The 19,443-nt window shown below is 47.2% G+C and overlaps 1 protein-coding gene across 4 annotated transcripts in view; it reads left to right on the top strand.

The window, feature by feature from the left end:
• GLB1 (galactosidase beta 1) overlaps positions 1-19,443 on the top strand; it is an 83,179-nt gene that overhangs the window by 16,228 nt on the left and 47,508 nt on the right. For all 4 annotated transcript variants that reach the window (XM_078074071.1, XM_078074063.1, XM_078074068.1 and 1 more), the window contains exons 2-8: positions 5,709-5,878; positions 7,172-7,322; positions 7,867-7,927; positions 9,706-9,800; positions 15,320-15,500; positions 17,936-17,994; positions 19,289-19,410. In XM_078074071.1, coding sequence (XP_077930197.1) covers positions 5,709-5,878; positions 7,172-7,322; positions 7,867-7,927; positions 9,706-9,800; positions 15,320-15,500; positions 17,936-17,994; positions 19,289-19,410 — 839 coding nt within the window. The remainder of the gene's footprint in view (positions 1-5,708; positions 5,879-7,171; positions 7,323-7,866; positions 7,928-9,705; positions 9,801-15,319; positions 15,501-17,935; positions 17,995-19,288; positions 19,411-19,443) is intronic.

Genomic DNA, 19,443 nt, shown 5'->3' with positions numbered 1-19,443 from the left:
TCCAGGGGTAGAGCTGATGTAGACGCCAACTCCTCTTCTGCCGGTACCTGCTGTCAGTCCGGCACAGGTGAGGACCGTAGAATTCATTTTGCATAATGTGGGGTGTCACCACCCACTTAACACCAATTCTAGGGTCTTGTTGCTGTTGATAGATATGAGAAATCCAGGTATAGGTTCACAGCCTGAGGATCTGCTGTTTAGGCCAATCCTGGTACCCATTGTCTTAATTTGGGTTCTTTTAGAAGCAAAACATGAAACAAGGGCTTGAGTGCAGGTGATCTGAGAAGTGATCCAAGAATGCAGGCATGAAGCACAGGTGGAAAGAAGCAGAAGTCTGTGTAAGGATATATCATGGTTCTCGCTGTGGGCAGTAGGGTCAGAATTCTGCCAGGATCTCCTGGAAGGTACACAGAACATCTCCAGTATTGTCTGCCTAAAAGATGCAGCTATCCACCCCATTGGTTGAGGGTTGGCCCCGGGGGCATGGGCACCCCAGCACTCCTGGATCCCTGGGAGAGAATCTTAAGCAGACTCCCACCGAGCATGGAACCTGAGGCAGGGCTCGAGCTCATGATTCTGAAATCACGACCTGAGCTGAAATGAAGAGTCTGTCACTCAACCCACTGTGCCACCCAGGCGCCCTTCGTCAGTCCACTTTTTAATTTTATTTATTTATATTTATTTTTCCAGTTTTACTGACGAATGACTCTCATCACTGTATAAGTTTAAGGTGTACAGCATGATATTGTGATTTACATATATTGTGAAATGATCACCACTGTATGTTCAGCTAATGTCAATCTTCTCATATAGATATGGTGGAAAAGAAAGAAAAAAAGAAGAAAGGAAAAAAATTTTCTCCTTGTGATAAAAGACTTGTAGGATTTACCCTCTTTTTTTAAAAAAAAGATTTTAGTTATTTGTGAGGGGTGCCTGGGTGGCTCAGTCAGTTAAGCAGCCTACTCTTGGTCATGATCTCAGGGTCCTGGGATCAAGCCCCGCATCGGGCTCCCTGCTCAGTGGGGAGTCTGCTTCTCTCTCTCCCCCTGCTCATGCACATGTTCTCTCTCTCTCAAATAAATAAAATATTTTTAAAGTTTTATTTATTTATGAGAGGGGGGAAGGAGCAGACGGAGAGGGACAAGCAGACTCTCTGCTGAGTGCCAAGGCTTACGGACCCCAATATCACGATCTGAGCCAAAACCAAGAGTCAGACACTTCAACCGACTGAGCCACCCAGGCTCCCCTAGGATTTACCCTCTTAACAACTTTCCTGTATATCACATAGCAATGTTAACTATAGTCACCATGTTGTACATTTCATCTCTAGTGCTTATTTATCTTTTAGCTGGAAGTTGTACCTTTTGAACGCCTTTCCCCAGTCCCCCCCCCTTTTTTATTTTGTCAACATTTTATTAGGAAAATTTTCACACATAGAGTTGAAAGAATTTTATACTCACCGTCCAGATTCCACCATTAACATATTACTATCACTCTATCCCTCCATCCATCCACCCATCAATCCATCTTTTTTGGATGTGTTCAAAAGTAAGTTGCAGGCGTCAGTGTACTTTTCCCCCAAGCATGTCCTCTATCATTAATTAGAGGTGAATATTTGTTTATAACTCTTTTTCCCCCTTTAAGGTAGACTTTACATACAATGAGATATACAGATCTCAAGGGTACCCTTTGATGAGTATTGAGAAATGCACACGCCTGTATAATCCAAAACCCATTTTCAGCTAGAAGATTACCATTACCCCAGGAAGTTCCCTCATGTTCCTTACCAAGCAGTACCTGCCTTCCCCCTCCCAAAGACAACTACTCTGATTATTTCCCGCCATAGATTAGATTTGCCTGTTCTAGAACTTCATATAAATGGGCTCATACAGTGTGAACCTTTTGTGTAGGGCTCAAACTCAGCATGACAGTTTTGAGATTTATCCGTATTATCGGCAGCACCAGTAGTTTTGCTTTATTGCTGAGACGTATTCTATCATATGAACACACTGAAGTTTGTGTATCCTTTCTCCTGTTGATGGACATTTGCTTACTTCCAGTTTTAGACAATTATGAATGAAGCTGCTGTGAACATTTGTTACTAGTCTTTTCATGAAAGTATGGTTTTGTTTTTCTTATAACCAAGAAAAAGGCTTTATTTTGAGGTGGTTTAAACAGTGTTGCAATTAAAACAAACACACAAACGAACAAAGAATACCAGGTGTCCATACCAGCTTCCACAGTGATCAGCTTTGCGCTGTGTGCCCTCTGCTCTTTTGTTTGCTCTTCTTCTTTTTCGTCTGTAGTAACCCCAGAGGTTGTGTCATTCTACCCATAGAAACTTCTGTATGTATCTCTAACTGATGAGAACTTTTTTTTCTTTTGTGTAATCAGCATGCCACTGTTTTAGCCAACAGAATGAACAGCAATTCTTTTAATTCCACCTAATGCCTGATCTCTGTTCAGACTTTCCATCTCAACATTGGGTTTTTTTGCAGTTCCTTAGAATCAGGATCCAAACCAGGTTCCGATGCTGCATTAGGTCATTATGCCTCTTAAGTTCTCTTTTATTTTCTAACAATACTCTTTATTTTGTTTGATTTTAATGCCATCAGTCTGTTGGAGCAACTCTATCATTGGACTTCTAGAGTGTCCCACATTTTGGATTTGGCATATTTTGCTTCCTTGTGCTATGGGTAGATTAAGGTTCAGTTGAGGTTCAAGTTCAGTAATGAGGCCTGCTTCTAGGTGGGGCTGTACTTCCTGTTGAATCACAACATGAGGGACATAGTGTCTGCTTGTTCCATTTTTAAGAGGCTGACATTGAGCAGAGGAATCATGTACATGTAACTCCCAGTTGTTAATATCCGTGCAGGCTTTAATTTCCCCCAGTTGATACCTCTTTTAAGTCTGTCTCTTTTTCTAAATGCCCCCAATTTTTCCACCTGAGACCTGTGGGAGCCTCTTCAGGTTAGCCCCTGTGTCCTACATCTAACCACCCCCTGGTCCTGGGGGTTCCGCCTCCTGTCCACTGCCCACCTCTCTGCCGCCGCCACGGTCCATGACTCTGTTTCCTTTTTGCAGCTTCAGGAAAAGGCCAGAGTGCCCGACATTTGAAAACACATGTTTTCACGTGGTCTTCCGTGTAAGTTGCTCTCCACAGCTCTTGGCATAAAGCCCAGGCCTGTGAATGTGGACATCAGGGCTCATTTGGTCTGGTCCCTGTCCATCTTCAGCTCCCTGCCGTGCACGGTCTGTACTGAGGTTCTAGGGCTCCTTCTCCGCACCCCACACACTGTCTTCTCTGCCTGTGTCCTTTCCCTCGCCCAGCTGTTCCTCATCCTGGGGCTTAGCTCAAGCCAGTAATTCCCAACCTTGGCTGTACATGACATCATCATCTGGGCAGTTTTAAGAAATGCTGATGCCTCCACCCAAGATAAAATCTGAATGTCTGGAGGTGAGGCCTGACTTTGCTGTTTTTAAAAATTTGCACAGGTGATTCTGATGCCTGGCCAAGGTTGAGAACCAGAGTTCCTCCCTCTGGGAGACTTGTCCGCACGCCCCACTCCTGGGTCATGTGCCATTTATTACCACTGCAGCTTTCCACTCTACCCCTGACCCCAGCTTTATTGAGGTATAATTGATAGCTAATACTGTGTAAGTTAAGGTGTGCAGCATGATGATCTTATCCTTACTTTACCATCTGGGCCTCACGATGTTGACACCTAGTCTAGATGGAAGCTTCATGTAGGCTGTGGCCACATCTGTGTGGCTCCCTCTGATATTACTCAGCACATAGTAGGTGGTTGGTAATATTTGTAAATGGACGGCAGGGAGATACTTGGGCTGGATTCTGGGGTTGTTTGGATGCAGGGGTGGTGCTCCGCTGAGTGGGACAAAGGCCTGAGTCCATTGTCTGCTAAGATCAGGTCTCAGCAACCTCATCTGCTCCTCTGAGCCCCTTCCCCTAGACAGGCGGGCTACAAATGCCCCTCTGCATTTCCCCGTAGCTTACCCCCTTTCTACATGTCCAAAGAATTTCCGCACCTCATGCATCACCTCTGAACTCACAGGATGTGTAGCAAACCCTTTTTTGGCACCTAATCATATATGTGCTGTGAAAATGTTTTTAAAATCATCCATTGGGGCACCTGGTATAAGAAGTAACTTTCATATTTTTTGTTTCTTCAGGAGTTTCTTGCATTTGAATGACAGTCAAAGCCTTGTTTACTAGAAGAACAAAGTGATATACAATTGATGCTCTGGCCCTTTCTTTAGAAATTATTCTTTTTTTATTTTTTAAAGATTTTATTTATTTATTTGACAGAGAGAGTACAAGCAGGGGGAGCAGCAGGGAGAGGGAGAAGCAGGCTTCCTGCTGAGCAGGGAGCCTGATGCTGGGCTTGATCCCAGGACCCTGGGATCATGCCCTGAGCCGAAGGCAGTCGCTTAACCGACTGAGCCACCCAGGCACCCCAGAAATGATTCTTAAATTAGTTATTCATTTATTTTTGGTTAGCTTTATTGAGGTGAACTCACATACAGTATAGCTTTCCATTTGCCCCTGAGCGATCTACTCTGAGTTGTTTAACTTTCCATCACAGTGCTTTAACTCCCTAGTTGGATTTCAGGCCAAATGTGATCTAGGACCTATGCTCTTACAGTTGTTTCCAGATATGGCTTCAAGGGAGGCCTCCAAAGCTGTCATGGACTGTGGTACTGCTATGAAAAAAAGCTTTTTTAAAAAAAGCCTAAAGCTGCACAGGGAGTCTTACCAGCAATGGAGGAAAGCAATTAACTGGTTTCTTATGGCCCTGGTCCTGTTGGCACTTAGGACACCTCGCTGCCTTTTTCCATCCACCAGAGGGCAGTGTTCTATTCTACCTAACCATTGGCTTCCCTTTCAAATCCTAGCATTTTAGCTTCTGAACCCATCCCCAGTGTTTCTCGAAATTTGATTTGCCTAGATTTTGCTAGAAGTACGTCTTTCATTGCAACCCAGTAGAGACATATATCAAATGCAACTCTGTATATGTATATATAACAAAAGTTTAATAAAACAATACTTGCCAATCAGCACCCAAGTTAGGTTCGTGAATCACAAATTGGGTTGCAGCCTGTAATTTGAAATATACCGCCTTAAAGTTCATTTAGTCTGACATCCTGTGTGTTTATGGAAGTGGAGATACAGGGTTAGAGAGGGCGTTTGCCTAGTCACTGCAAGACTTAGAGCCCCAGCCAGGACTTTAGACTTCTCCTCTGTTGCTTTCAGCAAGGTGACATGACTGTCGAGATACATCTAGTGCTCCAGCCGGTCACAGCCACAGGGATGGAGGGTGTCCATGTATGTGTTCTATTCCCAGGACACTGTGCTTTGCTATACCAAGGAGAGAGTCTCCTCCAGCAGGGTTTTCCCTTTGGGAATAAAACTTCTGTGTCTCAACCACCAATTGTCACATTGGCGCTGGCCTCTGGAAGGTAAAACCTTTGGAGTCCTGCACGTGGGTCCTCCCTGATGATTTCTGTTGCCTGGGTGCATTAGCCACTGGCTTAGCGGTGCTTTGTTTTATAGCCCAGAAGCCAGGCATTAACTCCATCAGCAAATTCCGCAAATGAAAGAGGCAGGGAGCCACTTGCCATGGTCAGAGTGTCTGCTTCCGAAATGCGGAAGGTGGAGGTTCTCATGTTGTCCCATCCTTGCTCTGTAGAATGCTTCCCAGAGGACGTTCAAGATCGACTATGGTCACAACCGCTTCCTGAAGGATGGCCAGCCCTTCCGCTACATCTCAGGAAGCATTCACTATTCCCGCGTGCCCCGCTTTTACTGGAAGGACCGGCTGCTGAAGATGAGGATGGCTGGGCTGAACGCCATCCAAACGTAAGTAGGAGGGCACTGGGCCTAGACACCCACACCTAGACAGAGGGCACAGCTGCATTTCTCCATGCAGCTAGTGATTTCGCTCCTCAGAATGGGACACAACATAATCTGGAGTTCCGGGAGGGGCTTGGCATCAGCTCAATTGGCCCTTCTTCAGATAATTAACCACTTCTTCTGATCTTGAACTTGGTCTCTGGAAATCATAAAATGAACCTTAGCTTAAAAAGGCAAAGGGGAGTAACAGTGACAGAGAATTTACCGTGTGCAGGGCACTTTTCATGAAAGATTCCATTTCTTCATTCCCATTTACAGCTGGTGACACTGAAATTTACGCAAGCGCCTGTTTCTGGCCAGCAGTCTCCCTAGAATCTGGAGTGTTTGTAGGCAGCCACGGCTTTCCTCAGCTCTAGGGGACATATGCCATGTCAGGTAGATTCCTGAAACCCAGTTTTCCTTGTGGTTCTGATGGGGTAATTCTATAGCCTAGACTTACAGAATTCCCCCAATAACTATCTCTCCTCATCTCTTCTGCTGTTGCAAGGTGACTAACTTGGGGGAAAGTTGGGGCGGCTGGCCACTCTGGTTTTCTCACTACTGATGAGGATTGCCGATAGCCTCTTCAAGATAAGGGGTGAGGGAAATGCAGAGGCAGATTCCTGGGGCTCGGGGACCTACCTGCAGTTTAACACTTCGTCTGGGGGACCAAGGCTATCTGTCCCAGGGAGCCCTGAAGCCATGGGATTGTGGGAAAAGGCCACGAGCCAGGGGTCATCCAAGAGACCTCTGTGATGGCAGCGGGTAGCTTCGTAATGTAGTCTGTGGTCTAGGCTGAAGGCAGCCAGGGGAACTGGTAGAAGTTTTTGTCACTTTACTTCCTGTGTGCCGTTCCTGACAAAATCTTTTGCAGGAGGACACAGGGGTGAGAGGTTTTTTTTGTTTTTTATTTTTCTTAAAAAAATTTTCAAAAAGAAAAGTATACCTCTTATTACCTTAGCATAGATATTTTCATTTTCCCTTGGCCTTACACGGGCATACATAATTTTTACATAGTAGTAATTTGTGCTCATGTAATTCTGTGGTTTTTTAAAGTCATTACGTAGGAATGGGCATTCTTTGTGGGTCATAAACTTAAGTGTCCCCCACCAAATTTGGTTCCCTTGGGTAAGTGCTGAGAAAACTTGAAATAAGGCCTGGTTCCCAAGGGGCTGCAGGAGGGAGCTGTGTGAGTGTCTGAGGGTTTACACCCTGGATTTTTTAACCCTTTCCAAGAAGGGGCTATGTGTGTCTCGGCAGGTACGTGCCCTGGAACTTTCACGAGCCCCAGCCAGGACAGTACCAGTTTTCTGGGGAACATGATGTGGAATATTTTATTAAGCTGGCCCAGGAGCTGGGACTGCTGGTCATCCTGAGGCCTGGACCCTACATCTGTGCAGAGTGGGACATGGTGAGTACGTCTAGACTGGGCTCTACCTGGCTGGTGCGCCCGACAGGGGTGGGCTGGCAGGCAGGGATCTGGGAGAAAGTGAATTAAAGCAGTTTAAATAAGTCTCTAATTCCAGATCCCGCTGAGCCTGTCACTGTAGCCAGCGCAGGCGTCCTTTACCTTAGGAGGTGCCTCGGCGGAGAGGAGCCGGTAAGGGTCAGAAGGCAGGTGTCCTCCTCTTAGTGCGCACTCATGCAGCTCAGTTTCCCCCTTTGTAAACAGCAGCTAGTGGTATGGGCTCTGTCTCCCTCTCAAGTGGAATAATCTATACAAAGGCTTTGATTCTCCAAACACTGCATGCGTGTGAAGTCATCTTTCACTGTGTTACAATTTCTAGTTTCCTTGGAAGTTACAAACCAGAAAGCCCAGTTAATACCTTTTCTCCATGAAACTTTTCTTCTTTTCCCTCACTGCTAAGAGTCATTCCTGTCCCCTCCCCGATCCCCAGACGTTATAATGGCTTTTCTCTTCTTCTTTTCTCTCCCCTTCCCAACCCCCATCCTAGGGAGGATTACCTGCTTGGCTATTATTAAAAGAGTCTATTATTCTCCGTTCTTCGGATCCAGGTAAGTTGTTACAGATGTCTTGAGAGAATGTATGATGTCTTTAGACATTTTATATCAGAAGCATCAGGTATTTTGAAGGCTGGGGCACCCCTGTGCCTCTGAAAGCTTACTGGAAGTGCGAGGGTTAATCACTGTCCACTGCAGGCTTCGAATGTGTAGGAAGTAAGGCTCGCTTGAACTATCTGACCAGATCCTGCTGATAAACTGGTAACTTTGAACTGGCATTGGGCCCTGTTTGTGGTTTACCGACTCACTTTAATGCTTTCTCTTCCTGCTTTCTCATTAAATTACATGGCCAGTGATAGCATCTAGCTAATCAAACTGGCAATTCATTTGTCTAAGAGTGATCTGTAAATGAAGTCTTTTTCTTGTCTTTTTAAACAACTAGAAATTATTTTAGCTGTAAACCCTGATCACTCAGAAGTTCCCATTTAGCTGCACTTCTGTCTTCTGAAGACTTCAGTTTTTCCTGGTGATGCTAGCGTTGGAGATGGTGATAAGAGCAGCTAACCATTGATTAAATTAAAATAAGATAAAAAGGAAAAACACCCAGTAGTGCAATTGCTGGGTCATAGGGTAGCTCTATTTTCAACTTTTTGAGGAACCCCCATACTGTTTTCCAGAGTGGCTGCACCAGTTTGCACTCCCACCAACAGTGTAGGAGGGTTCCCCTTTCTCCACATCCTCACCAACATCTGTCGTTTCCTGACTTGTTAATTTTAGCCATTCTGACTGGTGTGAGGTGGTATCTCGTTGTAGTTTTGATCTGTATTTCCCTGATGCCGAGGGATGTTGAGCATTTTTTCATGTGTCTTTTGGCCATTTGTATGTCCTCTTTGGAGAAATGGTGATCTGAAGGGGCACCTGCACCCCAATGTTTATAGTAGCAATGTCCGTAGTAGCCAAATTATGGAAAGAGCCCAGATGTCCACTGACAGATGAATGGATAAAGAAGATGTGGTTCTTATATACGATGGAATACTACTTAGCGATCAAAAAAAAAAAATGAAATCTTGCCATTTACAATGACATGGATGGAACTAGAGGGTATTATGCTAAGCGAAATAAGTCCGTCAGAGAAAGACAAATACCATATGATCTCACTCATATGTGGGATTTAAGAAACAAAACAGATGAACATGGGGAAGGGAAGGAAAAATAAAATAAGACAAAAACAGAGAGGGAGGCAAACCATAAGGGACTCTTAACTCTAGAAAACGAACAGTGTTGCTAGAGGGGAGATGGGTGGGGGGATGGGGTAACTGGGTGATGGGCATCAAGGAGGACATATGACGTAATGAGCCCTGGGTGTTACATGCAACTGATGAATCACTGAATTCTACCCCTGAAACTAATAATACACTATATGTTAACTAAATTGAATTTAAATAAAAAAATTGAAAATTAATAAAATAAAATAAATAAAAAGGAAAAACACCCCCCCCCCCCCACTCTGACAGAGAGAAAGACACCATTCAGGCACTCTTTTCTTCATTCAACAAACATGGGCTGGATGCCTCCTGCGCTCCATGCTTGGTGTGTAGTAGTGAGGACGGGTACCGTGTGTACCGCTCGTTGTCTACTGAGAGCTCATTGAAGACATGGCTCCTTGCAGGACAACTTCTCTGAGACTTTCAGTGCACGCAGCCACCCCATTTCACGTAGTCATTGAATCCAGCATGTCCTGGTCTCAGCTGCCAGCTCCAGGGTAAGGGGGCGGCCTTGTGTCTGTTTGCAGGACCAGGTGTGGAGTGGAGTTAACCTGTCTTGTTTTCCAGATTACCTTGCAGCCGTGGACAAATGGTTGGGAGTCCTCCTGCCCAAGATGAAGCCTCTCCTCTATCAGAATGGAGGGCCGATCATAACCGTGCAGGTAACCTAGAGACGAGCATGGGCGGGCGGTAGGGAAAGCTTTCATCCATCCACAGCATATGCAGGAGTGATGCAGCTATGAGCCTCACAAGTCTGTTTCTTTGCGAGGCAGTGCCACAGCTGGTGGTTTTCTTGAAGTTGCGTTTTGGGGAGGCGTTATTGTTTTGAATCCTGCTGTGTACCAGGCCCTGTGCTGACGGCCCTATAGACCCTATTCCGTTATTCCAACCACCGTCTCTTTTAAAAGAAGAACTTCGGGGCGCCTGGGTGGCTCAGTCGTTGAGCGTCTGCCTTCGGCTCAGGTCATGATCCCAGGGTCCTGGGATCGAGCCCCGCGTAGGGCTCCCTGCTCCGCGGGAAGCCTGCTTCTCCCTCTCCCACTCCCCCTGCTTGTGCTCCCTCTCTCGCTGTCTCTCTCTCTGTCAGATAAATAAATAAAATCTTTAAAAAAAAAAAAAGAAGAAGAAGAAGAACTTTGAAGAGGTTGAGTGACTCGGCCAAGGTCACCCGGCTGGCAGGTGGCCGAATCAGGATGGCAGCGTAGGTCCCAGGTCCGCTGATCCTGTGGCCTGTCTCTTTCTCTAGTGTGTCAGGCCGCAGGGATACAGCACAGATGGAAATGCTCCGGTGTCTGCCCTGCTTAGGCTGTCAGCTCACGCTGATGTGGAAAGAGGATGTGCTGAATTGGGGGCCATTATATTTTCCCTCCTGCTTCCTGCCCCCACTCTCCTTCTTTCATCTGTCCTTTGCTCTGCAAAGACTGCGATATTATGGGGTAGATCGTGTGCCAAGTATTTTCCCTGTGAAAAATTGGGACCCTTGACCTGCAACAACTTGTGATGTTTGCAAAATTCCTTAGGTTAAAACATTAAAGCATGTTCACTAGTCATTTGCCAAGGAATAAATGTAACACTGGCTGCATCCTGAAACAATGGGGTGCAGTGTGGTGCTCCCTACAGAAGTATGGCCAAGATTTCCTTCTTAGGGACAATACTATGGACAGTTGTAGGGACGCTCACTGTGGGAAGGGAGCATGGCCGCTCTCTTGGCCTGCAGGTGTATGTCGAATGAAGCAATGAGAAGGTGGATCTGGCCAGAGGGACCTTTCTAACACTGCACGTTGAAGAGAGGCCAGGTTGCTGCTCCCAGAGGGATGTCCAGGGAGTGCCGAATGCCCCTCCACCTGACCTGAGTCGGTACTGGTGAAGCATACAGGAGCCCATTTCTCTGTATGAAGCTTCAAGGCTGCAACTTGAGTGTGTCTTTGCATGGCTGGGTCTTCTTCCTTTCTCTTAATCTCAAGTTTTCTCTAGTCTTCCTCCTTTTTTAGTCTCTGCTTCTTTCCAAGTCACTTTTAATTTTTGCTCACAACTTTTCTGTACCTTTTGGTTATTGAAATGCCACGAAAAGCATAATCAGATATGAACTCCGCAGAGGAGAGCAATGTTGGCTGCCCTGGGGGCATTTCTTGAGTACATCCCTGGCAGCCTCGGATGGTCTGAACTTGACTGTGGGTCCTCCCCGGGGACTCAGCCTCCTCCTCCGCCTTTCACACGTCCACCTGCTTGAATGCCACCTAGTCTGTGTGCCCCTTGACTACTAAATAAACAAGTAAGTGTGGGAGCTACAGAAGAATATAAGAAAACAGAAAAGCCATAATTTCACTTAAATGTCAGGGGCCAGAAGCAAGCTTTTCATATTTCAGAGAGATTTCCTTGAATTTTTTCCCATGCCTTTAAAAAATTTCTTTTTACAGAGTCAGTTTAAACTGTGTGACCAGTTTCTTATCCGACTTTTCTTACTTTACTCTTATGTCATAAGCATTTTTTCATATCATTAAAAAATCTTCGGGATGCCTGGGGGCTCAGTTGGTTGAGCGTCTGACTTCGGTTCAGGTCATGGTTCCAGGGTCCTGGGATCGAGCTCCGCATCGGGCTCCCTGCCCAATGGGGAGCCTGCTCCTCCCTCTCCCTCTGCTGCTCCCCCTGCTTGTGCTCTCTCTCCCTCTGTCAAGTAAATAAATAAAATCTTATTAAAAAAAAAAGCTGATTTCCATGTCTGTCTACATTCAGGCCATGGGGCAAAATGATGGCTTTACTCAGTTCATGGTGTTGGTGCTCTGTCTGGGTGCCTGGAGAGTTTGAAGACGCCCTGCCTATGTGTCTGCAGGCAGGACAAAAGTGAGGTGCAGAGAGCCCTGCCTGGTCCTTTATTCATCCTTATGACTCAGTCATGTAGCAAGTGTTCTCTTCTGGAGGGGTTAGCTAATCCAGCACCACCTTAGCTGGTTTGCCTATGTGGATGTTTATCTCAGTTTGTACCAAGACCACACCTAAAATAAGTAAAGCCGCAGATGCCTATTAATAATATCCAAGGTGAAAATAATTAGGAGTGGGGACCTTTCACGCACAACTTCACTTCATCCAGTTTATGGGGCATTCCTCCTAAGGTAACAGCCCTACTTCTACCTGATGTTGTGTAAGATCAACAACTTTAGAAGTCACAGTGCCTTGTGGCTTCATTAAGGAGCTTGCAGGATGAGACAGTTAAAACTCTCAGACGGGGACCCGCGGTGGCCTGTTTTTGTAAATAAAGGTACGTTGGCACCCAGCCGCGCCCAGTCGTTCACGTGTGAACGTGGCTGCTTTTGCACGTCAGGAGCAGAGTTCATCAGTGCAGAGACATGTGGCCACAGACCCTAAAATACCCCGCGGGCCTTGATTGAAAAGGTTGACTGACCCCTTGCTCTAGAAAACTCAAGCGTTCCTCTGAATCTCACTGTGACTTGTCTGTGTGTTTTTCCTCTCACCTTCCCCGTCTGGGCACCACCTCTGTGTCTCTCTGGTTGACTCTGGCGTCGAATGTGAGTGTACTCTGAGTAGTTTGGTGAGCCCTGACTGGTGCCAGGTACTCACGAGTTGACTCAGTCAATCCTCATAGCAGCCCAGCGAGGGAGGCTCCGTGGCCTCTTGCAGACCGCACGGCCTCACGGGCGGAGCCCCGCGGGCAAGAAATGGCAGAGGGGACACTTGCACGTGGACAGCTGGGCCTCCGATGCCCGTGCCCACAGCTCTGCACTGCCTTGCAAATGTGGACCTTTTTTTCTAATAACTTAGCCAAATTGTGTTCATGCAATTGTTTCAAGCCTGTTTATTTTAACGTACAATCATGATAATAATCATCGTGATCATGGGTAGTTAAAGCTTGAAAAAATAAGTGACCCTAAGTGAGCCTTGGGTTGGGGTGTGGTGGTGGGCAGAAAGGAATACGAGGTGCAAAGGCTCTGGGCCCACTTAGTTGCTAGAGCTGACCCTGGAACTAGCTCTGAACTTGTGAATGGCCAAAGGACAAAGGAACACACAGCCATTTAAGTAGATCTTATTAAAAGAGGGGGGGAGAAAGAAAATGAGGAGGAAAGTATCTCGCCAGTATTTGCAAGCTTTTCTTCAAGTTGCTCTCAATTATTTCCAAAGGGACACCTGTGGGACTAATCAGTGTCAGGAGCAGTTGCCCCGGTGGGGGGCGGGGGGGGGGGAATCTGCTCTGTGTGAGGGGCAAACTCCTCCTTTTTCAAGGTGGCTTCAGGACCAGTGAAGCTCTTGGTGCTGGGCATACTCGCTGCAGTCTGAACCTGTAACATGAAAGTATTATCAAAGGGAAATAGTCATTCATTAAACTCTTTGAGAAGCAGCCCTGTGCAGAGAATGATGGTGGTGTTTAGTTCATCTCCATCCTTCACCGTCCTGTGCCTACTCCCTGACTGTCCACAGGTCACATGAAGCTACTGGCCATCTAGCAAACAGGGAGTGCTCTCTACCTGTCTTCTTCCCTGGTAGTGCCTTTCCCCCTAGAGCTACTTTGGGCAGCCCCTCCAGAGAAGCTTCCTTACCCATCTCTCCCAGTCACCCTCTTTTCGGAGGGATCACAGTTTCTTGTGCTTAAGTTTAATGACTATGGATTCCCCAGGATCACAAAAATTTATTTGCCTTATGTGCAGGTTGAGACTGGATGGCCGGGTATTATTGTCATTTTTGTAAAATCGTGAACTCTAACACCAGGGTGTGGCATAATGAAGCGTTAGGATGAGAACACCCACATAACCACCACCCCAGACGGGAAATAGCATATGGCCAGCACCGGAGAAGTTTCCCTGGTGTCTTTCGTGACCACCCCACTCCTTCCCACTGTCCTGACCTTCACGGCTATTTGTTTCTTGGTGTCGTTTCTATTTTTGCCACCTGTGTATGTACCCAGATTTATAGTTGGGTTGGGCCCGTTTTGAATTTTCTGTGGGGGGCATACTATCTGTATTGCTTCCCTCAATGTCGTAGCTCTAAGATTCTTTCATGTATTGGGTGGAGCTGAAGGTCATTCATTTTATTGCTTTACAGCAATGTTTCTTCACCTTTTTTTCGTTGTTGCCCCTAAAGAGTCTCTTTAGACATTTTTTTCTAATTGCCTCCCCCACGAACTCTTAATGCCTTCCATCTACTGTATAAGTGTATGTATATCTGTGCTTTACAGATAAAAAAGAGTAAGGTGTTCTTTTCTCCTGTAAGAATCAATTTTCACCTCTTTGGGGGTGCTGTCCTCCCCCATTGAGAGTTCGCGAAAGTGGAAATGTGCCCTCAGCACTATTGCCATTTTGCACCTGATAATCCTTTGTGTGGAGGCTGACAAGTAGGAGGTTTAGGAGCATCCCTTGGCCTCTACCCATTGGGGTGCCAGCAGCACACTCCCCCCTCCCGCCACTTGTGACAACCCAAAATATCTGCAGATTTGTCATATGTTCCCTGGGGGGAAAATAACTCCTGGTTGAAAACCACTGATGCTATTGAACGCAGACTGAGCGTTGGTGATGGAGTACAAAAAGGAGGAGGACCACCTGAACGTTTGACAGCAGATCAAGGAAATGGTGGTACATCCTTATCCAGCCAGCATTTGTCCTCGTTACTGCCATGGACATTTTGCATAATGTGTTAAGGTACAAAACTTATGTTACAACTGGTGCAAGTAATGTGATACCAGTTTTGAGAACAGAGAACAATGACTGTGTATTATCGTGTGTATTTAGGGTGTGTGTACGTGTGTAAATCTGGAAAACTAAGCCAGAATGCTTATAGCACTTATCTCTGGTGAAAGGAATTAACACATGGTTTTTCTATTTTCTTTGCATTTCCCCCCATTTTCTAATATTCTACCATGGGAAGATCTTATTTATGTCACATTTAAAGTACCTATTATTTAGTACTGGCTAGAACATCACCACAATCCAAAACCAACGTGGTGGTTTTTGTTTTTCTTACTTTGGTGGAGTGGGACATAGTAGAAGGTAAGTTTTTATGCTGAATTGCTCTTTGGAAAATGAGTGTTTGAGGACCGAGGGTAAGAAATATTTTTGGCAATCATTGGGCCTTGTCATCTCTCATAGATGCTCAGGTATTGTCTACAAACAAAAGCTTGCTTAGAATGAGGGTATCGGGCTCTCCTGATTTCCCCCGCCTCTTTTGTAATTTGTAGGTTGAAAATGAATATGGCAGCTACTTCACCTGTGATTATGACTACCTGCGGTTCCTGCAGAAGCTCTTCCGCTACCACCTGGGCACTGACGTGCTCCTATTCACCACTGACGGGGCACATGAGACATTCCTGCAGTGCGGGGCGCTGCAGGGGCTCTATGCCACAGTGGACTTCGGACCAGGTCGGTGTTTGTAATCACAGTAAAACCCAGCTAAGGCCATGCGGGCTTGGGCAGTGAGCTCCGTCAGTCGCTCAGGGCAGCTGTGTGTTAAGTGGGAACATTGAATGAGATCTCTCAAATTTTCCTTTACGGAGGAGCTGGTGAAACGGAATAATGAATAAAGCACCCCTCCGGTGCGCAGATTTTATTTAAGCTGATTGGCCCTTTTGGGCAAGGGCTCCGTCTTTAGCGCTGGTGAACGCACCTGGAGGGTCAGCCACTGGCGGGGTGCGGTGGGCCTGTCCACCCTGGAGTGCAGGGAACTTCCCTGCGCTTCCGTTCTCTTTCTGCGGAGCTCAACACTCTGAACCGGGACGGCCTGCAGGTGGTTAGCGGATGCCGCACAAATTGTGTTCCCTGACTGGTTCATGCTGTGTAAGCTGCAGAGGCTCCACACAGGCAGGTTCTGGGGGCAGGCAGTGTGGCCCGGAGGCTCCTGGCTGCCGTAAACGTTAAGAGAGCAGCTTTCATGAAGGGCATGACGCCGACAGGCAGCGTGTGCGCCTGAAAAGGATCCCGGATTGGACTTGCCTGCTTGCTTTCTATCTTTCTATGCTATGAAGGACATTATTGGGACAATCGAATTTTTGAATCAATTCTGTGGATTACATAACAGGATTGTATCCATGTTAATTTCCTGGTTTTTTATAATTGTATTGTGTTTATTTGAAGGATACCCTTGCTCTTAGGGAACGTACACTGAAATATTTAGGGTAAAGGGAATTCATGTCTGCAACTTACTCATAAATGGTTCAAAAAAAAATAAGTGTATTGAGAGAGAGAGAAACTGATAAAGCAAATGTGGCAAAATATTAACAATTGGGGAATCTTGGTTCTTTGGGAGTATGAGTTCTTTGTTCTATTCTCACAACTCTTCTATAAGTTTGAAATTACTTCAAAATAAATGTTAACTCCCGTCCCGTCCCCCCCCCCAAAAAATAGCTGCTCTTCAAGTAGCATAAAGACCCCATGGCCTTCCTGGCTGAGGGGTAAGACAGCCCGCCCACAACACACCCAGTGCTGGCTTTCTCTCGAGACGGATGTACGGAAGACTGAAGTTGCACTTTGCAAGACATGTCTCTACGTTAGCATAAAAGAAAAGGACTGGCTTTAGGTGAATGGAGTGTTTCTAGACACATGGTGCGTGGCTGCGAGCATCTGGTGCTGAAATAACCCATCTACAAAGAGCGGCCCGGGAAGTGGCCCGCTGGTTTCCTCCTGCCTTGGCACACTTCCCATCACAGTGATGAAGAAGCGCATAGCTTTCTGTTGGGAGCAACAACGGGAAGGTTATTCCGAGTTTGTTCTAAGCATTACGTGTGCGGGGGGTGATAGCGCACCGGCTGTGGCTCTGGGCTGAAGGATAGCCCACTGGAAGGCCCGTGGTCGCGGGGCAGGTGGGGCTCAGGGCAGGCTCGTTCATGTGTGTGGGACGGGGGGCAGCGCCCAGGGTCAGGTCACGGGAGGAAGCTCATGAGAACAGAACTGAGAGATCTGAATGCCACCCGACGCTTAATAGTGAGACATTAACAGCCGTAAAGTAAATGAGATTACACTCTGGCTGAGCACGTTCTCTCCTGAAACCTGGCCTTCCAGAGAGCAAGGGGTTATTTGGAGGTCTTGGCCACTGTCACTTCCACTGTGGGTGCTGTGGGAAGTGGGTCATGAAGTTTGGGGCCAGGGGGTCCCCTTCTCTGACTAGAGAGACACTCTTCATTGTTGCTCGGTCACAGAAGGAGGGCAGACCACTGCCTCTGTCAGGAGAGCTTCGTTCCCTTTAGAGGAGGAGGGAGAAAGAAGACACCAGGAGCAAGCTCGCATGCAGGCATCTTAATGGGGTATTTTAGAAGGAAAACTTGAGAGCACGTACCACATAGCCTGGGATGGCCAATGATGTACAAATTCAAAATCAGCGTATATGCCATGATTCAGGCAGAAAGACAGTTAGACCACATCCATCCCTTTGATTTGTTAAGTACTGGGCAGATGTCTGTGGCACTATTATGTGTGTGGTGCTATGGAGGCTGCAAGGAAGTACCTTCAAAGCAAGCCCCTCCTGTAGGGAGCATCTAGGTCAGATGTCCATGTGAAGAGAGAAGAACACAAAACACGTGTCCAGGTCTTGGGGAAACTCAGAGAAGACAAGGCTGCGACGTGATCCCCTGAGGCAGTGCAATCAGGAGAGGCCAAGGGGACCACTCAGAGAGGAAGCAGTGTTGCATGGTCCCCACACGTCCATTGGGTGGATGGTCCAAGGCCAGCCTGCAGCTGGTCGGGCGGTGTTCCAGGCCCACGGGCCTGTGGCAAAGCATGGGGCCTCAGGCTGAAGGTCTGTGAAGGACTCTTTTTATTTAACTTCTTATCATTCCCATGATTCTCCCTCTTGTAATTTTCAGGTGCCAACATCACCGCTGCTTTCGGAATCCAGAGAAAGAGTGAGCCCAGAGGGCCGTTGGTAAGAATTGGGGATGAGGTGTGGGTTTGCTTGCACTAAGGGAATAGGGCCTTGTTTTCTCTGGCTGAGGGCTCAGCAGCTGATGGGACTGTGGGCACGTGGCCCTCTGGACACATGAGTGACAGCAGCTGTGCTCTTACTGGAAACCGCGGCCCTGCTCTTGAGTGGAACAAGATGGGGACAAATGTGAGAGTCTGCCATGAATCAGGCTGTGCTCTTGCATGCTTCATCCCATTTGGCCTTGCTCATAGGTAATATCATGGTCTCCCTTTTCACGAGGCTCAGAGAACAGGTCACTTACCAGGGTCACAAAGCTGGTGAGTGGCAGTGCCAGGATCCGAGATCAGTGTGGTGTTTCCCGAGATCTCTTTGTGACAGAGCTTCTCCATCTTCCCTGTGCTCCTGAATCACGTGGGAATCTTGGTGAAGATGCCAGCTTTGATCTGCTGGGCCCAAGGTGGGGCCTGAGGTTCTGCGTTTGTGACAGGCAGCCTGGCGAGCACACGTCGAGTTGCAGGGCCCTGTGGTGCGCAGGACAGGCCGCGGGGGAGCTGATGGCAAGACCCGGGCAGGTCTGAACGGTCCTTCAGCTCTTCACGCTCGGCTCTTCCCTGCTCTATACTTGTTCCTGTTGTTTCTTGGCACAGTTGAAGGGCTGATGTCCTGTGCCTGCCCTGCGGCAGGTGCACAGAGCCTTTGCTGCTTGGTGAGCTGTGGAGAACCTGCATTCACAGACCCAGGGGGGGCGGTGGCCGGGGAGGGGGTTCCTAGACCCTGAGACAAGAAGGCCCCAGAACACGTCCAGACTTCTTTTTCCTTCTCAAGATGAAGGGTGTGGCAGGGTAATGTTCAGGAGAAACATGAAGTGCTTGGGGCCTGCTTTGCAGAACCACTTGGATGAGTCCACCTCACTTGAAGTCAACCTGGGACCTAAAAATCTGGACTGACACAAAGGGTGAACTTAGACTGGATAATTTTATTAGAATATTTTGCCGTCTAATTCTTTTGCCCAACAAACTTTCCCGCCTGTTTAAACTCAGGGTTGGCTAACAAAATTTTGTTGCAGGGACAACTTTTCAGGAATACCTGTGTCGTCGGTGCCTAAACACTGAATTTGGGCAGTGCTGTCATTGGAACCCCCCAGGGGCTCCCCAGCTCTGGGTTAAGCACTACATGTAACACACGGCTCTCCACCCGTCCTTTGGTAGAGTAGAGAGGGCGATGGGTACAGGGAGGTGCCAGCCTTTGAAGGTCCTAAGTCCATCCTAAGCTCCATGTCCTTTTCTCTTTCTAGGTGAATTCTGAATTCTATACTGGCTGGTTAGACCATTGGGGCCAACCTCACTCAACAGTGAGGACTGAAGTGGTGGCTTCCTCCCTCCATGATATACTTGCCCGTGGGGCGAATGTGAACTTGTGAGTGTTAATTTCTGAAGGGCAGGGCACCCT

The sequence above is a fragment of the Halichoerus grypus genome, chromosome 1 (assembly GCF_964656455.1).
Source record: "Halichoerus grypus chromosome 1, mHalGry1.hap1.1, whole genome shotgun sequence".
NCBI classification, from domain to species: domain Eukaryota; kingdom Metazoa; phylum Chordata; class Mammalia; order Carnivora; family Phocidae; genus Halichoerus; species Halichoerus grypus.
Note: the sequence above shows the minus strand (reverse complement) of the source record. Positions and strands in the feature narration are given on the sequence as shown.